This window comes from Pongo pygmaeus, chromosome 14, assembly GCF_028885625.2.
Source record: "Pongo pygmaeus isolate AG05252 chromosome 14, NHGRI_mPonPyg2-v2.0_pri, whole genome shotgun sequence".
In the NCBI taxonomy this organism is placed as follows: domain Eukaryota; kingdom Metazoa; phylum Chordata; class Mammalia; order Primates; family Hominidae; genus Pongo; species Pongo pygmaeus.
In genome coordinates this window covers 68,993,262-69,020,254 of record NC_072387.2, presented here as the reverse complement: position 1 = coordinate 69,020,254, position 26,993 = coordinate 68,993,262, and the positions used below count along the sequence as shown (strand labels likewise).

At 35.9% G+C, this 26,993-nt stretch overlaps 1 protein-coding gene across 2 annotated transcripts in view; it reads left to right on the top strand.

The window, feature by feature from the left end:
• The window catches only part of DIAPH3 (diaphanous related formin 3), a 484,172-nt gene that overhangs the window by 38,762 nt on the left and 418,417 nt on the right, over positions 1-26,993 (top strand). For both annotated transcript variants that reach the window (XM_054446718.2, XM_054446717.2), the window contains one exon: positions 12,220-12,396. In XM_054446718.2, the coding sequence (XP_054302693.1) occupies positions 12,220-12,396 (177 nt within the window). The remainder of the gene's footprint in view (positions 1-12,219; positions 12,397-26,993) is intronic.

The following is a 26,993-nucleotide window of genomic DNA, read 5'->3' as shown; positions in this document are numbered from 1 at the left end:
AACTTGTTCAGAGTTATAGAGGGCAGCCAGGAAAACTCTGGCAGATTGGCTCCAAATAACGTCATTTTTATCAAAAGCATTATAATGCCATTTAAGTACTATCCTTGTCTCCACTGAGAGCACCAAGTGTAAAATCTAGAAGTATATCTCATTCTTTCCCGTTTTTTTTTTTTTTTTTTTTTTGAGACAGGGTCTCACTTTGTCACCCAGGGCAGCGGTGCGAACACAGCTCACTGTAGCCCCCACCTCCTGGGCTCCAGCTCAGACCCCCAAGTAGCTGGGACTACAGACATACACCACCTTGCTTGGCTAATTTTTGTATTTTTTTGTAGCGATGGGGTTTCTCCATGTTACCAAGACTGTATCTTATTATTTTCTGCTTTTCCCTTGATGCCATCTATATGAGACTTTTAAATGGAAAAGAGAAATTGTATCATAGCCATTGACCTTAATCCTGAGAAAATCATTATAATTACAAAGACATACTATATCTAAGATGTTTTCTAAGATGAGAAGTGAACTATTTTGAATATCTCAAGTAAACAAAACTGAAAAAAATCCACCCCAGAGAAATAGTGAGGTGTTGGACTGAGAGGTCATGTGTTAAAGGATATGAGATTCTTTTAATTGTAAAGGACATGGAAAAATTTCTCTATGTAGAAAGCACTTCACATATCTCAGAACAACTGCAGCCTACACCCAGATACAGATACAGGCTTTCCTTGTTCTCCTCAAAGTTCCCGGGATAATGGGGTCATAGAGCCACTGCAGAAATCACCTGCTGTGGATGTAGGTTCTAGTGAGTGAGTGGAAGCTTTCACCTCACTATTCTCTCACCTCCTGACTGTTCTCTGGGTCTTCTTCCTCTATATAACTGTTACCAGACAACTCTAGTACATTCCTGTGTGATTTCTGTGAGACTTCACTCAAAGATGAATGCGGCCTAATAGGACTGAGCTTTGTTTACCTGTACCTACCTAGATGTGATGTGTCTTGTGAGATATGTGCTAAATTATACATGATATTTATGAAAGAAAGGAAAATGACTTTAATTACCTGAATTTGTGCCTAACTTTAAAGTCAAGTAATAGAACATAAGTCAGTAGCTTTTAAAAATAAAGGCTCAACATAGAATTATTTAAGATAGTTTTATCTTATTATTCTAGTAGGATATAAGGCTTTCTGTACTATAATTTACTTTCTATTTTCATTAACTTTTAATATTTTCCTTGGTAAGTTAATAACAGTGAGTGATAAAAAGTGTGATGTCCTGTCTGCCTAACCACAGTTTTTCAGTAAAACTATATATTCATATTATACTCTTCTGTGTAAAGTAGAAATACCAGCATGGATTGGGGTGACTGAATGTAAAATACATCCAAACAAGTTCTGTTTTAAATAACTTTAACTGTTCATTTAGTCAGGTGGGCCTTTCTTAGCCCATTAATGAGTTAATTAGGACTTCCTGTACTTAAATTTTCAGTAGTAATACTTAAGTACTATCTTAGAATCTTTAAATATTTATAGGATAGTTTAGAGAGCTCCTCCTCAAATCAGCACAAACTTGGGAATAAGATCAAGAGCTCTCAGAGTTGAATATACTAATATGTAGTAGGGTGTACAGACTTGTATGTTCATTCTTTTGTCCACTCATTCATTAATAATTTGTTGAGTGCCTAGTACTGTTTTAGAAATACAAATATGGAAAAAGAAGTTCTCTGTCATCTGGGTGCAGTAGAGAAATGGATGTATAGACAATCAGTAGTTTTAGGGTGGTATGATAGGGGCTGGAAGGTCAACTTGATCTTGGAAGACTTCACATGAAGGTGACTTTTCAGCTGAGTTTTGAAGGACAGGTTGGAATCTGGGCTGGCAGGAGTTGGTGTAATTTTTACTCCTTAATAATTTTACTTCTGGCATACCAATGAAATGGATTCGTAGTGGAAGCATGTCAGGTTGGCAAGTAGAAAGCAATTATTGATGTCTTCAGATGACTTTTTGTGTGTGGGTAATACAGGTCTATGTTTTTTAAAATAAAATGTAATATATACAGAGCTAATTTATATTACTTCTCAAGTATATATTATTAATATTTAAATATATGCAATTAGAATTGTACTTTGAGTAGATGGGTAGATAGAACTTTGGGGTTTCTTGAATGTTAAATTTTTTTTCAATGATATGTGTACTCCTTTTTGAATGGATATTTTTCTTATTACCTTGTATCATGATATTAAATAACATAAGTTATCCTTGTTTTTAGTGTAGGGGCCTACTCTAAATTATCAGTGTTAGGAAGAGTCTGGGTTTTCCTATTGAATATATAAAAGGCATAACACCTGGCATTCTCCCTTGATATACTGTGTTAATTATTTTTTATTTAAAATATTGTTGTGAAAAATTTAGCAAGGCAAGAAGCAATGGCTGGGGTGTTCCAGGCCTGGAAGATAGGAAGCTAATTCTTAATTTATTCACTTAACAAATATTAATATAACATCCACTACATGTTTAGAACTGTGGTAAGTTCAGAGGGGATTTAGTGAATAAAATAACAGTATCTGTTCTCAAGGACTTAAAGCCTAGTTCACAGGCAGTTAAAGAATTGTATACATATTATATGATGCAAGCACTAAGTCTTTGAGCATCTAACTCAGTCTTGAGGAATCAGAATGGGCTCTTACGTGAGCTGTAGTTTAAGTTGGGAGCTGAAGATTGAGTTGAAATTAGCCAGGTAAGGGGATGGGGTATGAGGTGTGGGTAGGTTTTAGGCACAAGGAACAGCCTGTGCATGTTTAGGAGACTCTAGGTTGTTCATTATCTCTAGATCATACAGTGTAAGGTGGTGGAGTGGTGAAGAGATTGTCTAGAGAGGAAATATGTTCAGATCAAGATGGGCCTTTGAGCCAAGAATGTCATCCTTTGAGTAACCAGGGGCTATTGAAAGAGTTTAACCACAGGAGTGAGGGGCATGATTGGATTTACCTTTTCAGGAGATTGAATGGTGTTGGGGTAGAGAATTGCTATAGCATGGTAGGGGGAGAGAGCAATGAAGAGATGGAGGCAGGTTAGAAGGCTAGGAGGCAGGTTAGAAGTGGCCTGAGCTAGCGACAGTAGGGACAGAGAGAAGATGAATTAAGGAGGTGTAGTCCACATGCTTTGATTTATGTCTTTATTAATATTCATTACAGTTATCACAATTCAAATCACCTTTCAGCAGAGCTGAGTCATAATCAATTCATATCATCAGTAAGCACCCCTTTGCTTCTCTCACTATTCAGGTCCATTCATTCTTCTAATCTGATATTATCTCTCAAGTCCTCCAGGCTTCCCAAACCCTCCTACTTTGCCCTTTGGAACTCGAAGTCTGTCATCTTCTTTGAATGTTCTCTTTCCTCCTTGCTGTAGTTGAAACCTGGATGTTCTTTGATGGCTTTATTTTCCTGGTGGCTTCTTACTTCAAAAGCTTCCAGCTCTCTTTGAAGCATAAACCATCAGAGTATACAACCTGTTGGTTCCTCCTTGTTGGTGGTCTCAACTGTAGGTCTTCTAGTCCCTCCCACTGATTCACTGAAGGCATTGGAACTTGAGTTACTTTCTTCTTTTCCACCACAATTTCTGCTATCGTTCTGTATCCACCTACCAGGGGTTCTTAGCTTGTGGTCCATGGACCACCAAGGGGTCTTGGTGGAATTCATGGTGTCCTTGAAGAAAAAATTAAATCTTTATTTTCTTTAATCTGTAAATGAAATTTAGTATTTCTTTCAGTTATGCATATAGGAAAAAAAAACCTATCAGCATGCCAGAAAAACCCACAGTAGTATTTGGCCTGTGACTTTATCACCAACAGAGATCAGATATTTTCAAAGCACAGTAGTTACTGAAGATATTTCAAAATATGGTTTATGTTTGATAATATGTTGAAATTAGACTTGTCATTACCTTTGTTATTTAATGCAATAGTGAAGAACATTTATTGATATACTAAAATTTATTAATATTTTTATAACCTCATTTTACTTTAGTTTGTATATATTTTAGGCATTTAAAAGTATTCTATGAGGAGCTCTGTAATTATCTATTGCTATATAACATTTCTCAAAACTTCGTGGCTTCAAACAATAATAAACACTTGATATTTCAGTTTCTTGCATCAAAAATTTGGAAACAGCTTACAGGATGGTTCTGTTTTGAGGTCTTTCATGAGATTATAATCATCTACAGCCTTGATGGGGCTGGAGTATCTATTTCCAAAGTGGCTCACTTATGACTGGCAAGTGGGTGCTAATTGGTGCGGGGAGGCCTCTTTTCTTCCCTGTGCAGGCATCTCCAAACACTGCTCCATGGCATGACAGCTGGCTTTAGAACACATATTGCATGTTGTAACTTATTTTCAAGCAATTGAAGAAATTTTAAGAGCATAAATTTGTTTTTCATTTAATAATATTAAAATACTATGTGAAACCTAAATGTGGACAAAATATTATAAGTAGATAATCAAGTATTTTTTGGTAGGGAGGGAACAGTAAGTTTTCATCTTTTCAAAGAAGCCTCTGGCTAAAGAACTTATAAATTTCAGTAAAATACAAATTAAGAGCTGAAGAAGCCCATTTGTAGCATTGAGGAATATCGAAGTCAGAATGCAGTTGATCGGATGGTAGGAATTGTTCCAAGGCCTAAAACTGGCCTTGGCTTATCATACCTGAAAGATTGAATGGTTGGTTTTTCTCTCCACAGTGATACATCTTTGTACCAGTGATGTCACTGGTGCTTAAACGTAAAGACCATGGAACAGGCAGACATACTGCTTAGCAGTTAACATGTTCTATAATTTTCACATCAGCATCACAAGTTCCCTGTTGTACTTCCATTCCAAAGCCCCTCTTAAGGTACTTTTCCCCACTCTAGAATTGATCGTTCATTCCTGTTGCTAGTTCACTTGGCTTATTTTCTTGGAGGCATTTACAATATTCTACCTTAAATTATGATCCTTTATTATATATTTTTCTCTCAAATGGTAAGCATCTTTAGGGATGGTAACTATATTTTATATATTTTATCATCTAGTAATTGCTCATTCATTCATACCTTCAACAAGTATTAATTGACTGACTGCTAATTATCAGGTACTGTGCTATAGGCTGCATACACAACATGACTATAATCGTTATCTGTTGGTATGTAACGAGTTGCCCCAAAACTTAGTGACTTAAAATAGCAAACATTTATCATTTCATACCACTTCTGTGTGTCAGGAATTTGGTAGTTGCTTAGCTGGGTGGTTCTGGGTTGGGGTCTGCTTTGAGTTTGCAGTAAAAATGTTGGCTGGAGCTACGGTCATGTGAAGGCTTGACCAGGACTTTCAAGATGGCTCACTCACATGGCTGTTGGCAAGAAACGTGTTTATCTTTTAGCAGAAGCCGTCAGTTCTTTGTCATGTTCTTTGCCTCCCCTTAGGAGTTCTTGGGTGTTCTCATGATCTGGCAGCTGGCATACTCCCAAGAAGGAGCAAAACAAAAGCTGTAAAGTCTTTTATGATCTAGACTTGAAAATTGGACTCCATAATTTCCACAATATCTATTGGTTACATAAATCAGGATCACTGGGGCCATCTTAGAGACGGGCTGCCGCAGTGATTAAAACAGTTGATGGTTTGTCTAGCATGGCACTTAACGTTTTAGTTGAAAGAGACAGAGTTAACAATTACAAAATAAATGAGATAATTATAGATTTTCGTAAGTCATGTGAAAGGACATAGGAAGAGAATGTACTGTGTGCTGTGACGGATAAGGGGTGGGTACACATGCTACTTTAGATGAAGTGGTCAGGGAAGGCATTTCAGCCTTTTAAATCCAAAGATGAGAGTGAATAGTACTTTTATTTCCTGTTAACACTTCTCTGTGATGGGTACTATCATGGAAGGTTTAAGTAGCTTAGTTGTGGTAACACAGTAAGCAAGTGGCTGGACAGGATTGTGAAGTCAGACTCCAGAGCCTTGCTTGTTTTTAATCACAAAGTTCCCAGATTAGTAATAAAGTTAGCTAAAGAGCCAAGCTATGTTAGCTGTTAGGTTTTTGCTCCCTCTTAAGCATAGTGTGAGATTGCCTGAAAATAGAGAATTTCAAGCAGTAGATTTTATTCTGTATTTCAGGTATGTATTTGGATAGAATTGATTCTATAATGAGAAGGAATTTTTGTTTGCTTAATAATTCTCCTGGATTTCGTGAAAATTTCTACTCCCTTCTGGGTTCTAATGAAGTATATTTATGATCATATGTAGTTTTTCATACTTGTGAAATTGTAAGATGACTAATTATATTTTCCTTTTATTTTAAAGAATCACTTGCCATTTGGTGTTTAAAATGTAATACTGAAAACCTTAAACACTGAGTTTTCACTTTTACAGTGATATACTATAGCTAAAAGTTCAGATAGTTTTTTTGAACCTTTTTTTTGCTCAACTTTAAGAGGAGAATTTCGTATAAAATTATGGAAATTTTACATGAAATAGAAAGTACACAAATTGTAATACACACACATAAACAACCCCCAGCCAAATTGCCAAATACAAGATAACCAACTTATGGTCAATATTAGGGGGATTCCTGTCATATTTTTATGTAAAAAGTATTTTTAAAGTTTACTCAAGTGTTCTGTTGTACCTTGGTTTAAGCAAATTGTGTGTGCAGTTTCATCAAAGATAGATTAGGAGTGATTTTTCCATGTGTGAATGGAATCATAGTAACCTCTCTTTTAAAAAATGAAACTTCTTTTAAAACATGTAAAATGATTTGATAGTAAAGCTCACTTTGTGCCTAGCTTTGTTACAGCACCCAGATTTTGTAGAATCGACCTGGAGTGCTCAATAGGGCACGGAATGCTTTTACTTTTAGCCTGAGGTATTCATTAGATTCGAGTTGCTATTCCAGTATAGGAGGAAAGATTGTGCTTATTTTTCTTTTATGGTTCTTTCCTTATTTTTTTCTTTTATTCTTTCTTATCTGGGAAAAGAAATAAAAGCATTATATTGAAAATATGAAATACTGATTGATCCTTTTGTATCTCATATTACTATTTTGACCATTGTGGATTGAGAAGCTAGAAGAGGGGAATGCTAATTTTTCCTATCTTGCCTTCATCCGTCTATACTAGTGGTAATGTACAAATTTATTTTTCCATTTGGGTAAAATTTATCTTTTCCCCAGAGTTTTAGGTGCTAAGCATATGGGGTAGGTGTGATAATTAATTATATTTTATTATTAATGTTATTACTTTTACAAATTATGTTATTGATACAAGTACAGTTTTACTAGTTTTACTCCTGAAAACATTAAGGGCTGATTTTTTTCCTTTGTCCTATTTTTGAGCTCAATACTATGAAATTGTTAGGTACAAAACTCTTTTGGAGCTTGTTCTTTTATTTTTTAGACATGCAGTTTCCTCACTTTAAGGATTAAACAAGTGTATTCAACCTGATGCTGCATTTCAAGCTCTTAGCCTGGTGCTTGACATATAGAAAAGTCTTGGTAAATATTAGTAAAGATATTGTTAATTTTTATGACTTTAGAGATTCTTTTTAAAAAAAGTTTTGATTTTTGGTGAAAATTAAGATTTTATGTCTTCTATCACTGTTAGAACCATTAGGTTATGCATTTACAAATTAGCTTGTGAAGTGCTTAAGCTTATTATTCCCATTTATTGACATGTTTACATTTATAATATTGATGTTGCATTAATGAAGTTTTGCTTAATTTCACTTCATTATAAGTTTGGCATATTAATTAAGTTACACTGGGTTTTTTTTTGGGTGTGTGTGTATGTAAAGAGCTAGAATAGTTTCTGTGCTTAGGAACTGATATTATCTGTACAGAAATGATGGAAATGAAGTAGTGACTTGGGAGATAAGTAACCAGTCCCATTTCCTAAAACAGTTTTTTTGCTTTCTCTCAGTTTTTTTTTTTTTTTTTTTAAACAAACATCAGTAATGAGGGTACAAATGTACATAGGGATAGTAACTTCTGGACATATATTCATGTGGAGACAGTTTTATATGTTTCTGAGTTATTCCGGAGTAGGAAACGCTTATGGTGGTGAGTTAGATGCCACTCTTTTTTGCTATTATAATACATTTCACATACCTCCTACATTTTCTTTATAGCTATATAATTACCTATGTGCTTGTCTCTTCCACTTGATAATTATTTAAGGTAAGTCTTATAGCTCATTTATCTTTGTATCACCAACATCTAATAGACAACTGTTGATTGCTCTTCATTTCTTTTTGTAGATCTGGGATTTCATCCCAGAACAAGTTAAGAAAAAGTTATATATGTATCACTTCCCTACAGCCTGAAAAAATTCTTTTATACTTTTTGTAGTACAGGTCTGCTGGAGACAGATTATCTCAGTTTTTGTCTGAAAGTGTGTTTCTTTTGCTTCTACTTATGAAAGATAGTTTCACTGTATATAGAATCCCAGGATAACAGTACAGCTGATCCTGGAACAACATTGATTTGAACTGCCCAGGTCCCCTTACACACAGATTTTTTTCAAAGAAGTATATTGGAGATTTTTGTAGATTTGCAATAATTTGAAAAAACTTGCAGACAAACAGATTAGAAATCTTGAAAAAAGAAAAAGTTATATATGTCTTGAATACATTTAAATAATAATCTGTTTTCTTAATACCATAAAGCATTTACAAATCTATTATAAAAAAATTAAAATTAATCAAAACTTATTGACTTTAGTTCATACAAACATGAACTAAAGATGGTGCCATTTGCAGTCAAGAGAAATGTGAACAAATGTAAAGATGCAGTATTAAACTATAACTTTATAAAATTAACTGTACCGCACACTATATTACTGTATTAATGTTGTAGTCACCTCTGGTTGCTATTCCGGTGAGCTCAAGTGTGTTGAGTATCTACTTAAAATGTCATGTGACACTAATCATCTCCACTTGAGCAGTTAATCTCTCCAGTAAATTGCGTATTTCAGTAAAAACTGATCTCTTGCAGTGCTTGAGTATTTCTCATCGTGTTTAGTGCAATACCGTAAACCCTGAGTAACACCATGGGACCCATACAAAGTGCCACTAGTGATGCTTGAAGTGCTCCCAAGAATCAGAGAAAACTCATGACATTACAAGAAAAAGGTGAATTGCTTGATATGTGAATTGTATAGATTGAGGTCTGTAGCTGCGTTGGTCACCATTTCAGCAGACAGTTCATCTTGTTACATGATGTAAACTTACAGTATTGATAAATATAGTACAGTATTGTAAATGTATTTTCTCTTTCTTATGATTTTAATAAGATTTTCTTTTCTCTAACTTATTGTGAGAATACAGTAAATACATTTAACATACAATAATGTATTAATTGACTGTTTATGTTACTGGTAAGGTTTCCCATTAACGGGAGGCTATAAGTAGTTGAGTTTCTGGGGAGTCAAAATTTATATGTGGACTTTGACTGCCCTAATCCTTGTGTTGTTCAAGAGTCAACCCTACCTTTCTTTCAGCACTTTAAAGATGCCATTCCATTGTCTTTTGCCACCATTGTTTCTGCTGAGAAATTAGCTGTCATATCATTTTTTTCTCGTGTATATAATGTATTTTTATTTCTCTGGCTGTACTTTTATGGTTTGCTGTTTATTTTTAACTTTCAGCAGTTTGACCATGAAGTGCTTAGGGGTAGGTAGGGGTGTGTGTGTGTGTGTGTGTGTGTCTCTGTGTGTGTGTGTCTTTTGTATTCTTTTTGGGTTTTGCTGAGCTTGGATCTGTGAATTGAGTTATATATATTTAATCAATTTTGGAAAATTGTTAGTCATTATCTTCTGAAATATTTCTTCTGTACCATTTCTACTCTCTCTTCTGCTTCTGGACCCCAGTTACACTTGTGTTACAACATTTGATGTTGTATCACAGATCGTACTCATTTTTTTTCTATCTCATTATTTTGTTTGTGTTTGAGTTTGGAACTTTCTATTGATCTGGGTTTAGGTTCACTGATTCTTCCTCAGCTATGTCCAGGTTACTGTTAAGCTCATCTAAGAAAATCTTCATTTCTGATCTATTCTTTATTTCTAATTAATCCGTGTTTTTTTTTGTTTTTTTTTTCTTAATAGTTTCTGTGACTTTGCTGCTGAAATTATTCATCTCGTGTGTAATGTCCACTCTTCATTATATCCTTTCAGGAAAAAAAAAAAGTGCCCATTTTAGGGTTAATGTACAGTTCTCTTTCTGTTTTCAGTTCTACTTCTGGCTGTTTCTTCAGGAAATCTCTTTGACCAGGTACCCTGCCCCAGCCTTTAGATGGCATTATGACATGCTCTTTCAAAGTCCAGAAGGTGTCATGGGGATTTCTCTCCAGTCTTTTGCCTAGTCTGTGGCCTTTGGAGGTCAGCTGTTTGCATATGCCTCACGGAGTATTCATACAGCTTTCCTGTTCTGCTCCAAGCCATTGGCTTACTACCCCATTCAGTTGGTGAAGACTAGGGAAAGAGTTGGTAGGTGGGTGTAGACTTGCCAAATGGCTGGGGCTTCGTGTGGGGCTCCTTGAAATTCTAATGCCAGCACCCATGCAGCTATCAATATTTCCTTAAATATTTGGCTGGCTTTCTTTACCCTTGTTTAACTTATTCTTCTTCCTCAACTGTTTGTCAGGGATAAGAGCAGCTTGTCATTTTCTGGTATTTGATTCTTGTAGGTTTCTTTGGGTCTTCAATTTTCTGTTGGGTTGACAACAACAGCAAGTATAACTTTATACATTTTCTGGTTTGTTTTGGTGGTTAGAATGAGAGCAGTGGTGTTTTATGACAACTTTCTAAATCCTACAGGAAGCTGTCATATTCTTAATACTTTAATGTTTAAGTGATGTTAGGTGGACCGTGTGTGAGTGCAGTACATAGTATTTTTCCTAGACATTATCTTCATAGTAAATTTAGAAACCTATTTTGAAAGATAATACTTATCTTTACGTCTCATTATTTGAAGAAATCCTATTTCTTTAGTGAATTGAATAAACAATACTGACTTAATTGTCCTTTTGAATTGAAATTTTGAGGTATCAGACGTTTTTAATGGCTATACTAGCTCTGTCCATTGAAACTTTTTGCAATGATGGAAATGTTCTATATGTATTAGTATGCTGGCCACATGTGGCTCTTGAGCACTTGAAATATAGGCTAGTCCAGTGAAGGAACTGAATTTTTAATATCATTCAACTTAATTTAATAATCATACATAGCTAGTGGCTACCATAATGAATAGTACAGGTTTATATACAGTATACGTGGTGAGAACAGTAGCTTAAAAATGTATACAACAATGATAAAAAAAAAAACTCATGGAATCACTGTGCTGTTTGAGTATACTTCTATTCTTGATGCCTGGTTCAGCTTAAGACTTTTTGCATTTTTGATTGTTGAAACATTGTATTAGTCATGAAATGTATGAGTCTGGGTTCTTTGTGAGCAATAGGACTTGTGAAATTCAAACAATTTTGAATAAATGAATAATTAGCTTTGTAAACTAATATCTATGCTTTTTTGAATGTCAGCAAGCTATTTGATTATCCAGCTGTAGAAGAAATCTCATTGCAACAAAAATCTAGCTTTATTTCTTAAGGCCTTAACCATTTTGCCCTGTAGATATTCAAGAAGTTCACATACAGACCAGCCTGAACAAAGATAAATAGTTTATCAGGCCAATAAGCTATGAAGATATAAGTAGAATTCAATTCCTAAAAATTCCTAAATCATGTTCCTCTCCCACCCCCACTCCAAGAGACAGTATGCATTATGGAAAGGGCAATAGGCAAGGGGGCCAGGAGGGGGTGGGAGATGGGACACTGAGTACTAGTTTGGGACCAACACTAAATTATCTAAGTAATCTTTCTAAACTGCTTAATTTGCTAATATATAAAGCAAAGGTCACCTGTCATTAGAACCTCAAATCTATGTGTGGTTTTAAGATTAGAAGGAATCTTTCAATGTTGTCTGTCTGAGCTCTCTTCAATCTTTAGATGGAATGGTTACTGAAAAATTTTCACCACTCTTTATTATTATTAATTTTAAATATTCCAATGCTGAATGCCTCTTGATGAAATCACAATGATAACACGATTGGCCCTCTTTGTTTTTCTCATTTTTGAGATGAGATAAATGTTGGGAAAAGAAATACTTACATGTGTGTCATTCTGTCTTTCTTTGTAGCTGGACAAATTTGCCAGCATAAGAATTCCAGGGAGCAAGAAAGAGAGACCTCCACTTCCCAACCTGAAGACTACATTTGCAAGCAGTGATTGCTCAGCAGCACCTTTAGAGATGATGGAGAACTTTCCAAAGCCACTGTCAGAGAATGAACTCTTAGAACTTTTTGAAAAAATGATGGTAAGAATTTTGATTCTTTAGGAAATGTTTGAGGAAAAAGCCTTAGCTTTTGCTTGTGTTGATGGAACTCTAAGCATTTTTGGTAGTCATATTCCATAGGCTAATTTCTGATGCCACTTAAGATAGCACTTTAGCCACAAAGAGTTTTTGGATTACAAAAATATGAAATCTGAAGGAAAACAACATACCAGGGTTTGGTTTCGTAAAGAGTATATGAAAACAAATATTCCAAGATATCGAATGGTATATGTTTGTCTTGAGTAGATATCTAAGTCAGCAGTCCCCAACCTTTTTGGCACCAGGGACTGATTTTATGGAAGACAATTTTTCCATGAGTGTTTGGGGGGTGGTGGAGATGATTTTGGAATGAAACTGTTCCACCTCACATCATCAGGCATTAGTTAGATGCTCATAAGGAGCATGCACAGTTCACCATGGAGTTTGTGCTCCTATGAGAATCTAATGCCACTGCTGATCTGACAGGAGGCAGAGCTCAGCTGGTAATGCTGGCTGGCCTGCCGCTCATCTCCTGCTGTGTGGCCCAGTTCCTAACGGGTTTGGGGACCCCTGATCTAAGTGGTCTGAGTCCAGTCCATGTTAAAATGACAGTCACTGTGCTCTACTGTTTGCATTGTTATGGGCTGGATCTTAGACCTAACTTGTTTTATTCTTTTCTTAGTTTTTAGGATAAACAGGTTCTTTTTGCAACACTTAGATCTGTGGAGACTTGAACTCATCTTTTAAGTCTTTCTCTGGGTGCCTAACCTTTTTCTGGTTAGCCTTTGCCTCTGTTAATGAGGCTTATTTGAAGGTAACTCTCTTCAGTACTATCTTTGAGGACTCAAGATCGTAAAGTGCCCTTTTCTCCCATCCATGCACTATATATCGAACCACTCACCTAAGTTATCCATCCATGAGATTCCAGGATGACACTTTTATGGTTCACTTGTGGCTACTCAGTTAAAAAATTTCATCGTAATTGAGGGTGCCATCTGAGTAAGTGGACTAAGTAGCCCATTGATGTTAAACATTTATGGAGGCCACATTTTATTTCCACAAGTTAAAAGTACAACTACCTAGAAAGTACTGAATATAGTTTATGTTAGTTTTCTGTTACTCTTAGCTGGGAGGGGGCTAATACTATATATTTTAATATTATTTAGAGGTCAGATGAATATCAGCATTTTTGAAATATTTACAGAATACTTTAAAAATAACTGGGCCAGATCACTTTTTCACCCTTAAGCAGGTCTACCTATTGGCATTAGATTTTGGTGATCAAACCCTCACTGGAGTAACTCAGCAGAAATAAAATGAAATTGTTTCCTTCTCAGGGCTGTCCAGTTTGCTAAGGGATGAGACAGTTACAACTAAGCCCTTTTTAAAAAATAAGAAACAGATTCTTTCTTTCCCTTACTGATTCTTTGAGTATATTACAGTACTCTGTAGGGAAAAACTGCTATTGATTCTGAAGCTGAAAGGCTTTTGAAGGGTGTTGTTGCCTTCTTTAAATGTGGATTGGGATATTTTTCAAACTTCTCAGGGTACCACATTTTTGACAGATTTAGAGTTATTTCTATGTCTGTGGAGAATGCTAGATTTAAACTGGCTTGATTTTTGGCTTGTACGTATCTGTTACATTTTTATTAATAAGAATTCTCTTGAGAAAGCCACATTGAATAATCAGCCATGGTAACCTTTTGGCATTTGTACCTGCAGAGGCTTTATACTATTTAAAGTTTGCATCTAGGTTCTTTGCTTTGGCATTGTGCAATTTTTAAAATGATTGTTCTTATTTATCATTATCAAAGGTATTTAGTAATTTTTACATGAAGTAACAACTTTGTTTTGAAGAACACCTCTTTTCCCTCCTCAAGACAGTCCTTTGAAAGACTGTGCTGACTTGATTACTTAATGAATGTGAAGTACAGTGTAATAACTTCAACATTCGTACTCATTTCACTTGGGAAATTGATTTACTTGGTCTCTGGGTAATAGTCTAGTTTCTGTGTGCATTCTTAAAAGTGGTGTTGAATTTTTAGTTATACTTAAAGCCTTTTTCCCCCGTTTGTCTTTTGGTGAAAGCTGAAATTCTAGCTGAAAGCCCATATTGGTTTCTGTGTGACTATTAGATATGAGAAATAGTTGTGTTCATCACTACATTTACAACTTACGTTTCTGAAGTCAATTTCAGTGAGTACTCCTGAACTCTTAGATACCTATAGGTAGTTTTTTTTTGAACAAGGTGAACATGGTAGGTGTAAGTTGGAAGTGGCTAGTTTGTTCCAGCTGTTGCACCTTTAAATCAGCCCTCTGAGCTTATTTTTCTTCTGATCCTGGTTAAAAGTCCCAGGTAGGTTCCAGAGATTTCCTGTTGGTTTCAGATAATACAAACCCTAGCTTAATATAAATTAATTTTCATCCAAAGAAAGCTGCTCCTTTTTCCCTGTTCAAGCTTGTTCCATTTCTAGTCTCCAGTAGGGGCAGTTTTTGGGGATGTGGTTGGCCTCTTCTCTTTCTCCATCTTGCTTTTCCATTCTTCCCTATTCTCTGGACTGAATCTGTCTCTTCCAAGACTAGATTGGGGTCGGGGGAGGGAAGGAATGAGCACTTGCTGGCCTAAGGTATCTATTGGTTTCCTAGAGTGTTGTATTAGTTTCCTATTGCTGCTGTAACAAATTACCACGGACTTTGTGATTTAAAGCAACACACATTTATTATAGTTCTGTAAGTGAGAAATCCTGGTCGGCTTGACTGGTTCTGTGGCAGTCACACACCATGTGAAAGAAGTGTGTGTCACTGTGACGCACACTTCACTTTTCCTAATTTTCCTTCTCTCTGGCCAGTTTTTTCCAGTTTACTCTCCATATCCTTCTATGTGTTCTTTTACTTCCTCTCAGTGTTGCCTCTGCCTCTCAGTCTTATCTTTATACACTTGAGTTTTCTGCGTACTCCTTTTGGGGGACTGGAGCCCTTTCATGTAGAATATCTTTTATATTGTGACGCCTTGGTATGTCTTCTACAGAAGAGCAGTTATAATCCAGCTCTCTAAAAGATGCTGAACCTCAACACATCAGAAAGTGAACTCATCATATTTCTTAAATACACACACACCTCCCCCAACACACACACACCCACCCACTCACCAAAATTTCTGCTTCACTCTTAATTTCCTATTTCAGAAGTCCCCACTGAAGTCATACTTGGGAGTCATAGTTGATCTCATTAAGGCATCAGTCACATCCATTTACTTCTCTATCCTCATTAGCTCTTAATTTCCCCCCTGCTTTAGTTCAAGCTTTCATGACCTCTTATCTAGGGTATTGCAGTGTTCTCTGCCATTTATCTCCCTCTATGCCTCTGTTAGAGACTTCTTATACTTCATTTTTTTATTTTTACTTTTTTTTCGAGACGGAGTCTTGCTGTGTCACCCAGGCTGGAGTGCAGTGGCATGATCTTGGCTTATTGCAACTTCTGTCTCCCGGGTTCAAGCAATCCCTGCTTCAGCCTCCTGAGTAGCGGGGACTACAGGCACATACCACCATGCCAGCTAATTTTTGTATTTTTGGTAGAGATGGGGTTTCACCATGTTGGCCAGGCTGGTCTCGAACTCCTGACCTCAAGTGATCCACCAGCCTCAGCCTCCCAAAGTGCTGGGATTACAGATGTGAGCCACCGCGCCTGGCCTTATACATACTTTAAATCTTAGTTTAAACATTAGTCTTCTTTAATTATCTTCGCATGTGCTCTCTGAGTTAAGGATTCCTTAAACCTGCCTCTCAGAACTGCTTGAGTATGAGTCTATTGTGAAATTCATTCTTTTTTTTCACTTTTCACTTTTTAGATATCTGTCTTCCCATTAGATTATATCCATGCAGTATCATCCATTGGTTTATCATTCCAAACAAATGTCTGTTAAGTGTAGCTTCCTAACTTAAGATTTCTAGGATACTATATTTCTTTTCACCTTAGACACTATACTTAGATGGAGATTAGCTTTAATTGCTAGTCAGCCCAATAACACAAAAACATTAAAATAATGAATGGAAGATAGCTTTTTTCACGCATTCATACCTTTTCTTATTTTCACTATCGGTTGAGAGAATGAAAGCTATGCAAGAAAGCTCATCTATCAGGATGCTATCATTAACAGGCATTAAATGAGTGCCAGTGATATCAAAATCATTCTGACAAAAATTATTTAAATTCTGGACTTCCTGTCTAGAATTGTTGTAAGTGTAGAAAAAATGACCTGATAAAATTGCACGAAGTACTTAAGTATGAATAGTGATGTTCTGTTCTTTTATTGAGAAGATGTTTATCAGGCTTTTTTGTAATGTAGGAGAAAGCATATTTATAAAATGCCATCGTCATCTCTTAAGCATATGTTTGAAGTATGTCCTGGTAGTAAGAACTTAGATGACCTACTATCTAATACATATATTGGCTTTTCAGCGTGGGAAACCTGGTTTAGATAATACCAAAGGGATTAATATTTGACTTTGAAACAATTTTCCTTGTATAACATAGAGTGGAATCTAATTTCGTCCTGCAGTGTTTTTTTTAATTATACAGTATTTCAGGCATACAAAAAGTATAGAACATAATATAAAAAATACCACCACAGATATAAGTGAACTCCCTTGTGTAATTTTTCTAATTCCCGCTTTTATCTTCTTTTCTTCCCTGAGGTGAACAGTACCCTGAATCCAATAGTTTTGCTCCCATACACTAAAGAAACTTTCCTTTTTTTTTTTTTGTCTGTATAAGAATACAGTTGTACGGAACAAAACCTTTTTTCTTTTGAGATATTTGATGGTAAATTGCTGATTCAATGCCCCATAATCCTCTACTACTTCAGTGTATATTTTCTACAAGTAAGGACTTCCTTCTATATAACCACAATATAGCCACCAAAATCAGAAAGTTAACACTGATCAATTTCTACCTCAGACACTATTAAAGTTTTACCAATAGTACCAATATACTCTTTATAGCAAAAGAATCTAGTTCAGAATCATATGTTGCATTCACTTATGTTTTTAAAATCTTCTTCAGTCTGGAATAGTTCCTATGTTTCCTTGTATTTTATGAATTTGAAAGTTTTGAAGATTGCAGGCTGGTTAATTTGTGGAACATCCCTGTTTGCATTAGTATTAGACTTTTTAAGTTTTGCAAGTAAACAAATGTAAACAGGATATCTCATACTAAAGGATTTATATTTTTCTGATTATAAATGTGTCTGAACATCTTTTCACATGCTTATTGGCCCTTTGCTTTACTCTTCTGTGAATTTTCTGTTTATATTTTGGCCAATTTTGTTGTTTGAGATTTCCATCTTTTTCATATTGATTTGTGGAATTTCCCATATAGCCAGAATAATACTCATGTGTTCAGTTTATATGTGTTGCAAATATCTTGTCCTAGTCCGAGTCTTGTCTTTTTACTTTTGTTAGGGGGGGAAGGGGAGCTGAAGTAAAAAAATGTAAAATTGTGGTCAGATTTATCAAACTTTTTATGGTTTGTCCTTTTTGTATATTATTGAAGAAATCTATCCTGACATCATATATCTATTCTCCTATATTTTCATTTAAAATTATTAGAAATATATATCTCTATGCCTGATGTGAGATGTGGATCCAATTTTTTTCCACATAGTTTTTCCAGCAGCATTTATTTGAATAGTTCATTCTTTTTTATGATTTGTAATATCTCTAATGTTATAGATCAAGTTTTTGCACATGTGAGTTTGTTTCTGAGGTTTGATTTTTGTCCATCAGTTGGTTTGTCTAGTTCTGCATTTACGTCTGTTGTCTTAGTCACCACAACTGTATAATAAACCTTAATATCTAAGAGCCGTTTTTCCAGAGGAGAAAAGAAGAGCTCAGGTGAACCGATAAAAATCAGATGTGACCATGTTCTTTTGATATTTTTGGTATAGAGGTGGGCAGGTTTCATCTTGCTAAGCTTATTCCATATTGCCACTCTTAGGGTCCATACTAATGACAATTTTTTTTTCTTTATTCTCTTTAATTCTTGGTGTTAAAGATTTACACATAGCTATTACTTTGGTCAAATAAATGAATGCCTATTGTGTTGAGTGTGCAAGGAATATCTTAAGGGTCAACCAGGAGTCTGAATGAAAAGAAAAACCAACAAAGACCCCTTTGTGTTAATTCTCTTAAGTGTTTATTGACTGCTTTAGATTCCTACCAGCAGCTTATTTCAAGTATTAGTATTCTTTACAAATCTACTTTCCTATATCGTGAACATTTTCTATTTCTTACAATCTAAAAAAGTATATTAAGGCTTGACTAGATAACATGAGAGAGGTTCTGTGGGAATGCTTTGTTCTGATTTATTACTTGTCACTCTTTTCCCTCTCCATTGGGTAGAAATTGAAAAATTCAGGGAAAGGTGGTTTAAAAGCAATCCAAATAATAATCCAAGTATGAAGAGGAAGAGGGAGACAGTATAGTAGTTCAAGGCAATTATCAAGTTGATTCATGGGTTGTGTTTGTCAGGGGGATAATGTCAATGTTTAGTTGTTTCTTCTAGATCCAGATAAATGAGAAAATAAATGATTTAGGTGTATTGGATTTTGCCTGGTGGGATTTTGTAGCACCAATAAAATGGTTAGAGGGAGGAATTTTACAGGGGTAAACATTATGGTAATATTTAAGCATGCTGTTTCGCCAATTAGGAGCTGTACAGGCAATTATTTGTGTATACCTGTGAAGGCCTTTTCTCAATCATATTTTCTTCTGTAGAAAAGTTGGCCTTAATGAGATACCATCTCATACCAGTTAGAATGGCAATCATTAAAAAGTCAGGAAACAACAGGTGCTGGAGAGGATGTGGAGAAATAGGAACACTTTTACACTGTTGGTGGGACTGTAAACTAGTTCAGCCCTTGTGGAAGTCAGTGTGGCGATTCCTCAGGGATCTAGAACTAGAAATTCCATTTGACCCAGCCATCCCATTACTGGGTATATACCCAAAGGACTATAAATCATGCTGCTATAAAGACACATGCACACGTATGTTTATTGCGGCATTATTCACAATAGCAAAGACTTGGAACCAACCCAAATGTCCAACAATGATAGACTGGATTAAGAAAATGTGGCACATATACACCGTGGAATACTATGCAGCCATAAAAAATGATGAGTTCACGTCCTTTGTAGGGACATGGATGAAATTGGAAATCATCATTCTCAGTAAACTATCGCAAGAACAAAAAACCAAACACCGCATATTCTCACTCATAGGTGGGAATTGAACAATGAGAACACATGGACACAGGAAGGGGAACATCACACTTCGGGGACTGTTGTGGGGTGGGGGGAGGGGGGAGGGATAGCATTGGGAGATACACCTAATGCTAGATGACGAGTTGGTGGGTGCAGCGCACCAGCATGGCACATGTATACATATGTAACTTACCTGCACGTTGCGCACATGTACCATAGAGCCTAAAGTATAATAATAATAATAATAATAAAAAGAAAAAAAAAAAAAGAAATAAAATGCTACCAACATCAAAAAAAAAAAAAAAAACAATCAGGACCTCATCTCAATTTCATACTGATTTAAATCAGCATGTTGTCAGGGTTCCTGAGCATTTCTAAGCCTTGTCTAACATGTTGAAATGAAAGTTTGTTTTTCTTATTGAATGTAGTGGGACTTTCCAAGTCACCCTGAGAAGGTGATTTGGAAGCAATTATGAAGCAGGCATTCATAACCTGCTCCATGTCCTCAGACATTCAACCCTTTACCCTGATATCTCCTCACCCCAGCCTACTTTTACCTCCACATTGACTTTAAGCATTTAAGGCAGGGTCTATGCTTAATTACATATTCATAAAAACTTAGTTATTTCTCATACTTGATTGCTAAACAACCCTTATATATTCCCTTCCCTGAGGCCTCCTATAATCATTCCCTAATCTCTTTTGTTATGAAATAAATCCCATGTATCATTAAAAAAAAAAAAAAGTTGGCCTTAAGAAAAAAGTTGTATCTTAAGTCAAATGACCATTTTATCCTTTATGTAAATTTATGAAGAAATTGTCATTTACTTAGAAAAGTTGAAAAACAAATATATGAATGAAAATCCTTTTTCATCACTGGCAGTTTTTTTTTTTTTTTTTTTTGAGATGGAGTCTCACTCTGTGGCCCAGGCTGGATGGAGTATAGTGGCGCCATCTCAGCTCACTGCAAGCTCCGCCTCCTCAGTTCACGCCGTTCTCCTGCCTCAGCCTCCCAAGTAGCTGGGACTACAGGCGCCTGCCACCACTCCCGGCTAATTTTTTTGTATTTTTAACAGAGACGGGGTTTCACCGTGTTAGCCAGGATGGTCTCGATCTCCTGACCTCGTGAACCGCCTGCCTCGGCCTCCCAAAGTGCTGGGATTACTGGCGTGAGCCACCGCGCCCGGCCAATCACTGGCAGGGTTCTTATCTGCAGGATTACACAGCAGTTGTTTGTGATTGTAGGTGCTTATGCATACACTTGAACAATTCTGGCAAGGTTACATTCCAGAATAAATTAGAGTTGTGCAGCTTTCTGAATATTCAGCTCACTTCTTATCTGTTCTGCTAAAATTTACAGTATATGAAAGAAAGGTGATATTTAAATTTCTTTTTTTCTCGTCGTGTGTATGTGTTCCTTGATACTGCATTAGGATAAACTGAAATTTGTTTTTCAATTAAGATAGTTTACACTCTTCCCATATTCTCCAGTTAGAATATTTGGCCAAAAAATACTGTTTATGAGTTCATTATCAATCTCTGGATAAATGTCATTCTTTGGCTGCTGTTCTATTAATGAGCTAGCCATCTGACTTTCTTTTAATTTTAATGGGAATTGAGTAATCCAGTGTCTACTGGGTAGTACAGTGGAAATTCAACCCCACTATTGGTAAAACCAAAAAATATAACTTTTAAATAATCACATTTAGGTTAAAAATGATTATTTAAAGGTTTATATAAGGACATAGTAAAGCTGATAGGCAAAAGATTTTATAGCTGTTTTAAGCCATTTTATAGCTTCAGTGTATTTATAGACATCTTGAATATAGAAAAGTAGTAATAAAGTTAGTTCTAAGTTCCAGGTTCTTGGTAGTATTTGTCTTTTAGTTTTCTAATTATGTCTAAACTCAATAAAATTTATCAAATTGCAGAACTAGATAAGATTCATTTAGTCTGCCCTATTCAACAGTGTATAACGACCTTGAATGAAGTCATGAAATCTTCTGTTTTTTTCATTTGGCACTAAGCCATTCATGGTAGTAAAAACCTTAGTGTAATGAAAAGCTTGACCATTTGATATTGTGTGATGTCAAAGATGAATTCAAATGGCGTTAAGAACAGAATTACACTTTTAGCAGAACTCTGGATAAAATTATGCTTATATGATGTTAAGCTCTGTCGCAAGAGAGGGAATTAGGGGATCATTGTGGACCTCTTAAGATGCTTAACCAATTTGTGGCTTTAATAATATAATGCTAGCAAAACAGAGACTGCTACCGAGAATAATTATGTTGGCTTTAACCCCTAAAACAAAACATAATGTTATTGAAATTAGATGATTGCTGTTGACTTAATAGGAATAAATGTTTGGTTTTGCTATTGCAGTGCTTCTAATTTTTATCTTCCAATATTATGCTTATTGGCCCATTATAATACTGTATTTCCCGTATCCATTTTGTAATGCTAGTCATGCTCTGCCTGTCTCTAGTGTTTTTCCTTTTTGGTTGAATATCCTTCCACCTGACCATCTTCAGCAACTTGCTGCTTGTATATATTCACTTAATTCTGCAAATAGTCAATCATTTTAAATTTAATCTGAGTCTCTGTGGTGTTAACTGTCCCACTCAACTTGATGTATGTAAATTTAATGAGCATGCTGTCTTGTAAAATCCACAGCCATGAATGAAAATATTGAGTCTAACGTGTGTTATTCAGTTGGAAAAATGTCCACTCTCTCATTGCTGTTCTCTGCTTGATTGTGCGTTAGTGCTCCAACGAATTGCATGTGTGTGCACAGGTACTAAATTACATATTCCCCCCACCTCAGTTTTGCCAATAAAATGTGAAAAATATTTATTTGGTACTATTTTTAAAAAATCAGTCTAGTAGGGAGTTAGGGTCCCTAAAAACAGTAGCAAACTGGCAGTTTGCTTGTGTGTGGGAACTTCTGGCCCCATGCAACTTGTAGGAAGACTCTTTGGGAATATCTTAAAAGTTGCTCGATTGACCTGGTTTCCAGGTCAGGGCTGCCGCTCACTAAGTTGGTGTCCTTGCGCAAGTTACAGAATAGGTGTATGCTTTCACTCTGGATGGACACGGCACCACACAAGGTCACAAGTTTGGAAGTTTGGAATAGATGATGAAGTGAGTCTAGAAGGGACCTTGACCCCATTCATTCCTCAACCAGGTACTACTTGGCAGGGGTCAGTCGTTATATTGACTCTGTTCTAGGTCACTGAGGTTTAGTGTGGTTCTGCTAGTGTTCCCTGAAAAAGTGATGGATTTTAGCTTGGCCATCTTTGTGTCAGTGCCATGACCTGAAGATTTCTACCTCCAGAGTTGGAACTCATTCCCGTAACTGTTATCTGAAGATTCTTGAGAATCTTCTTAGGAGCAGCAATTGCTCAGTGTTCTAGTCTGGGGCTGTATCATCTCCAGCTTCAGTTCCATCTCCCAGAAGCTTACCTGCATCTCATATGTTTGTCCTAAAATAGGATGAGCAAATTCTATTTGAGAACTTTTCTGGCATCTTCTTTATTTAGCAAATATTTAAAAAGTGACCATTGTGTTCCATGCACGGTGAAAGAGGCAGCAAGTATAGAAATATTTCTATTAAATGTTATCGGTGAGGGAGAAAAGAGTTACATATAAAGAGCCAGAGTTGAGGGAAGTTTTTTTGTTTAATTTTAATATATTAAAGATTAACTTGCTTATATATTAATACTCAACCAACTGAGAGAATTTAGTGAAATAAAATAGAAGAGGATAATAGATGTGTAATGCCCTTTCTTGAGGTGGGAGGAAAGGGGATCTCGAGCATAAATGAACAGGAATGTCTGAATAAATGCATTGGTTGGGTAGGGAAAGATAGTAGTGTGTGAATAAAATGGTAAAACAGCAGGAAATGGAACTATAGCTTTCTTTTCATATAGGGAATTGAAATTTATTTACTGAGGGTGATAGGCAGAACTAGTAGTTTCATAGTTCCTGAAAATAGCTAAGGTTTGAAATAAGTACCGTATGAAATGTGAAAAGAGAGAGACTAGTAGGATTTGCATAAATGTTGTAAGAATTGATGAATCAACAGTGGCCTGCATTGGAAGAAAATGGAAGGGTCAAGAAATTGGAGGTTTTTACTGGGGCCAAGAAAAAGGTGGTTTGGGAGTGGGAGAAGTGGCAAGATGGAAGATTGAAGTCAGAGATAAGGATTGTGGAGATTCTGATGATGCCTATGGTGGAGAGGTTTTAGGTAATGAAAAGGTCCAGGTGTAGTCATTAGGACTGTAGCTGAGGGCAGTGGAAGTGAAGGTTGCGTTGGCAAGGAAGCCAAGGACACTCTAGGGCAGGGGTGCCCAATCTTTTGGCTTCCCTGGGCCACATTGGAAGAAGACTTGTCTTGGACCACAACTAAAATACACGAACACTTTTGATAGCTGATGAGCTAAAAAAAGAAGAAATCGCAAAAATATCTCATGGTGGTTTAAGAACGTGTTCGAATTTATGTTGGGCCACATTCAGAACCGTCCTGGGTGCAAGCTGGACAAGCTTGCTTTAGGGCCATTGTGGGTGATAGCAAGGTGTGGAGCGTCAGAGGAATCAACCCAAGTTGATGGCAGTGGAAGTGTTCAGTCAGATGTTACTAGCCCCAAGGAAATCGGACTTTAGATTATAACATAGATGAATAATATGGAAATAAGAATGAGGGAGATAAGATAGAACAGAGTTTAAATCTAAGTTAAAGAACCATGGTCAACTTACAGAATTTTCCTAAACCTTAGCTCTCTCCTCAATAAAGAGGACATACCTCAAGTTACTGAGGATTAATTAAGTAATGCTTATAAATGTTTAGCACAGTGCCTGGCTCAAGAATTTGACCATAGTTTAAGATTACAGGAGTACTAGAGGTCTTTGTAAAATGGTTCTGGGAGAATGGGTGAGAAGGTCAGTGCATAGAGCAGGTTTGGAATGAGAATAGGAGGAAATGTAAACAGTTGGGGAAGTTTGTGTTTCAAATGGAATTCTGTTACCTGTGTCTGACCTACTTAACCCTTCCTCTCAGGACCCTTGGATTTGTCTTGATTGTGGTTTCCTTAGTCTCCTTTCCTCCCTCAATTCAGTGTGTATTTACTATAGCCGAATATTCTACAAACCTCTTCTTTTTATTTAGGGGATATAAAAAAATCTTCTTCTTCTTTTTTTTTTTTAATAATGATGTTCTATTTTTCTTTTTTTACCCCAAGTTATTTATAAAAAGTTCTATTAAATATTTCAATTTAGTCTTTTAAAATAACTCTTTATTTTGAAATAATTTTAGACTTATAGAAGAATTGCAAAAATAGTATAGAGAATTCTTGTATACCTTTCACCGAACTACCTCTAATGTTTACATCTTATATAACATTAGTACAATTATTCAAACTAAGAATTGAATACTGAGACAATATTGCTAACTAAACTACAGACTTGCTTCAGATTTTGCCAGTTTCCCCACCCATGTCTTTTTTTTTCTTCCAGGATCTAATCCAGGATCACATCTTGCATTTATTTGTCATGTCTCCTTCAGTCAATGACAGTTCCTTATCTTTTATGAGCTTGATACTTTTGAAGAGTTATGGTTAGTTATTTTGTAGGGTGCTCTCAATTTGGGTTTGCCTGACTTTTTTTCCTTGTGATTAGATTGAGATATATTTTGGGATAAATACCGCAGAGGTGATCACCCTTCTCATTATATCATAGCTGGAGGTTTGAAATATCAGTGTGTCCTATTATTTGTGGTGTTAGCCTGGACAACTTTGTTAAGGTGGCATCTGCCAGCTTCTTCCCTTGTAAAGTTAGTATTTTCCCTCTATAATTAAGGAGAAAAAGGATATCTGCACAGTCTTAAAGTATCTCCTCAATTTATTTTGCTTTTTATGTTATAATCTAATACTATCATTTTATTTTTCAAATTGTTCTAGTTTTGGCCACTTAACAGCTCTTGCAGTTTGGCTCATGTCCTTTTGACTTTCCTTCCTTCCTTCTTTCCTTCCTTCCTTCTCTTACTTTCTGATACCACATTAATTTGGTCTTTTTAATTCTAGTCTTTTTGGATGACATAGCTGTGTTCCCATGTATTGAATGAAAAAAAAAGTTTTCCAAGTATTGTACTTCTGAAATCTGTTCCTAGTGCTAGTCAGATCAGCGCAGTGATTCTGTTTAGGTATAGATTTTAATTAGAAAGTAATTGGCCAAAGGGAAACTATTTTTTTGATGTTGCAACTCAGTTTCCCCTGGCAAGCTGAGAGTGGTCCCCAACATATAGCGGTTCGATTTAACGATTTTTCGATTTTACAGTGGTGAAAACAACATGCATTCGGTAGAGACTGTACTTTGAATTTTGATCTTTTTCCTGGGCTAGCTATATGCAGTTTGACACTCTCTTGTGATGTGGGGCAGCAACCGAGAGCTGCAGCTCCCCTGTCAGCCATGCAATCGTTAGGCTGAACGACTGATTGTACTGTGTCCCCAGCATTTTTTGGATATTGTGCTTTGTGTGTTCGCATCCCTCCATGTCTACAAAATGTGCATCTGTGTATTCAAAATGTTATTATAAAATAGCATTTGTGTTAGATTATTTTGTCCAACTGTAGGCCAATGTAAGTGTTCTGAGCATGTTTAAGGGAGGCTAGGCTGAGCTGTGACATGCAGTAGGTTAGGTGTATTAAATGCATTTCTGCATTTCAATTTTTAATGGCTTTTTTGGGACATAACCCCATTGTAAGTTGAGCATCTGTATATTAAGGAGTACTATGAATGAGATAATTCATAATGTGTATTACTAACATATTAATAGAACTTTAACATCAAAAACAATAATATGCTCTTCAGAGAGATTAAAATTTTGAATAGGTGACTTGCCAAATGATGTTTTTGAATGTGATATATTCAGCCCAATAGCCAGTTGATAAGATTTTTCTATTTAAAGGGTAGAGATTTATTTCATATATCCATGGAAATTTTAACCTCATTCAGATTACTCACTGAGCCTTGTATTTATGTTTTCTTTGTATTTCCTGTTCAGTATTTTACCTATAATAGATATTTAATGAGATACGTACATATATCAGCATACTGATATATTGAGGTAAACGGCCATTTTAGAGCTGTTTTACAATCTGTGTCTGCAGTGTCATTTTGTACCTATGCAGTGTGGTAGCACAGTAAAACAGCGTGTTTTACTGACCTGTGTTTGAACGGAAGGAGGAGTTAATACACAATAGTTTATATTGCCTTTTTTTTAAGGTCAGCTATGTGTGTTTCTATATTTATTCTGTTCAATTTGAAAGAAGTCTTATTTTAATA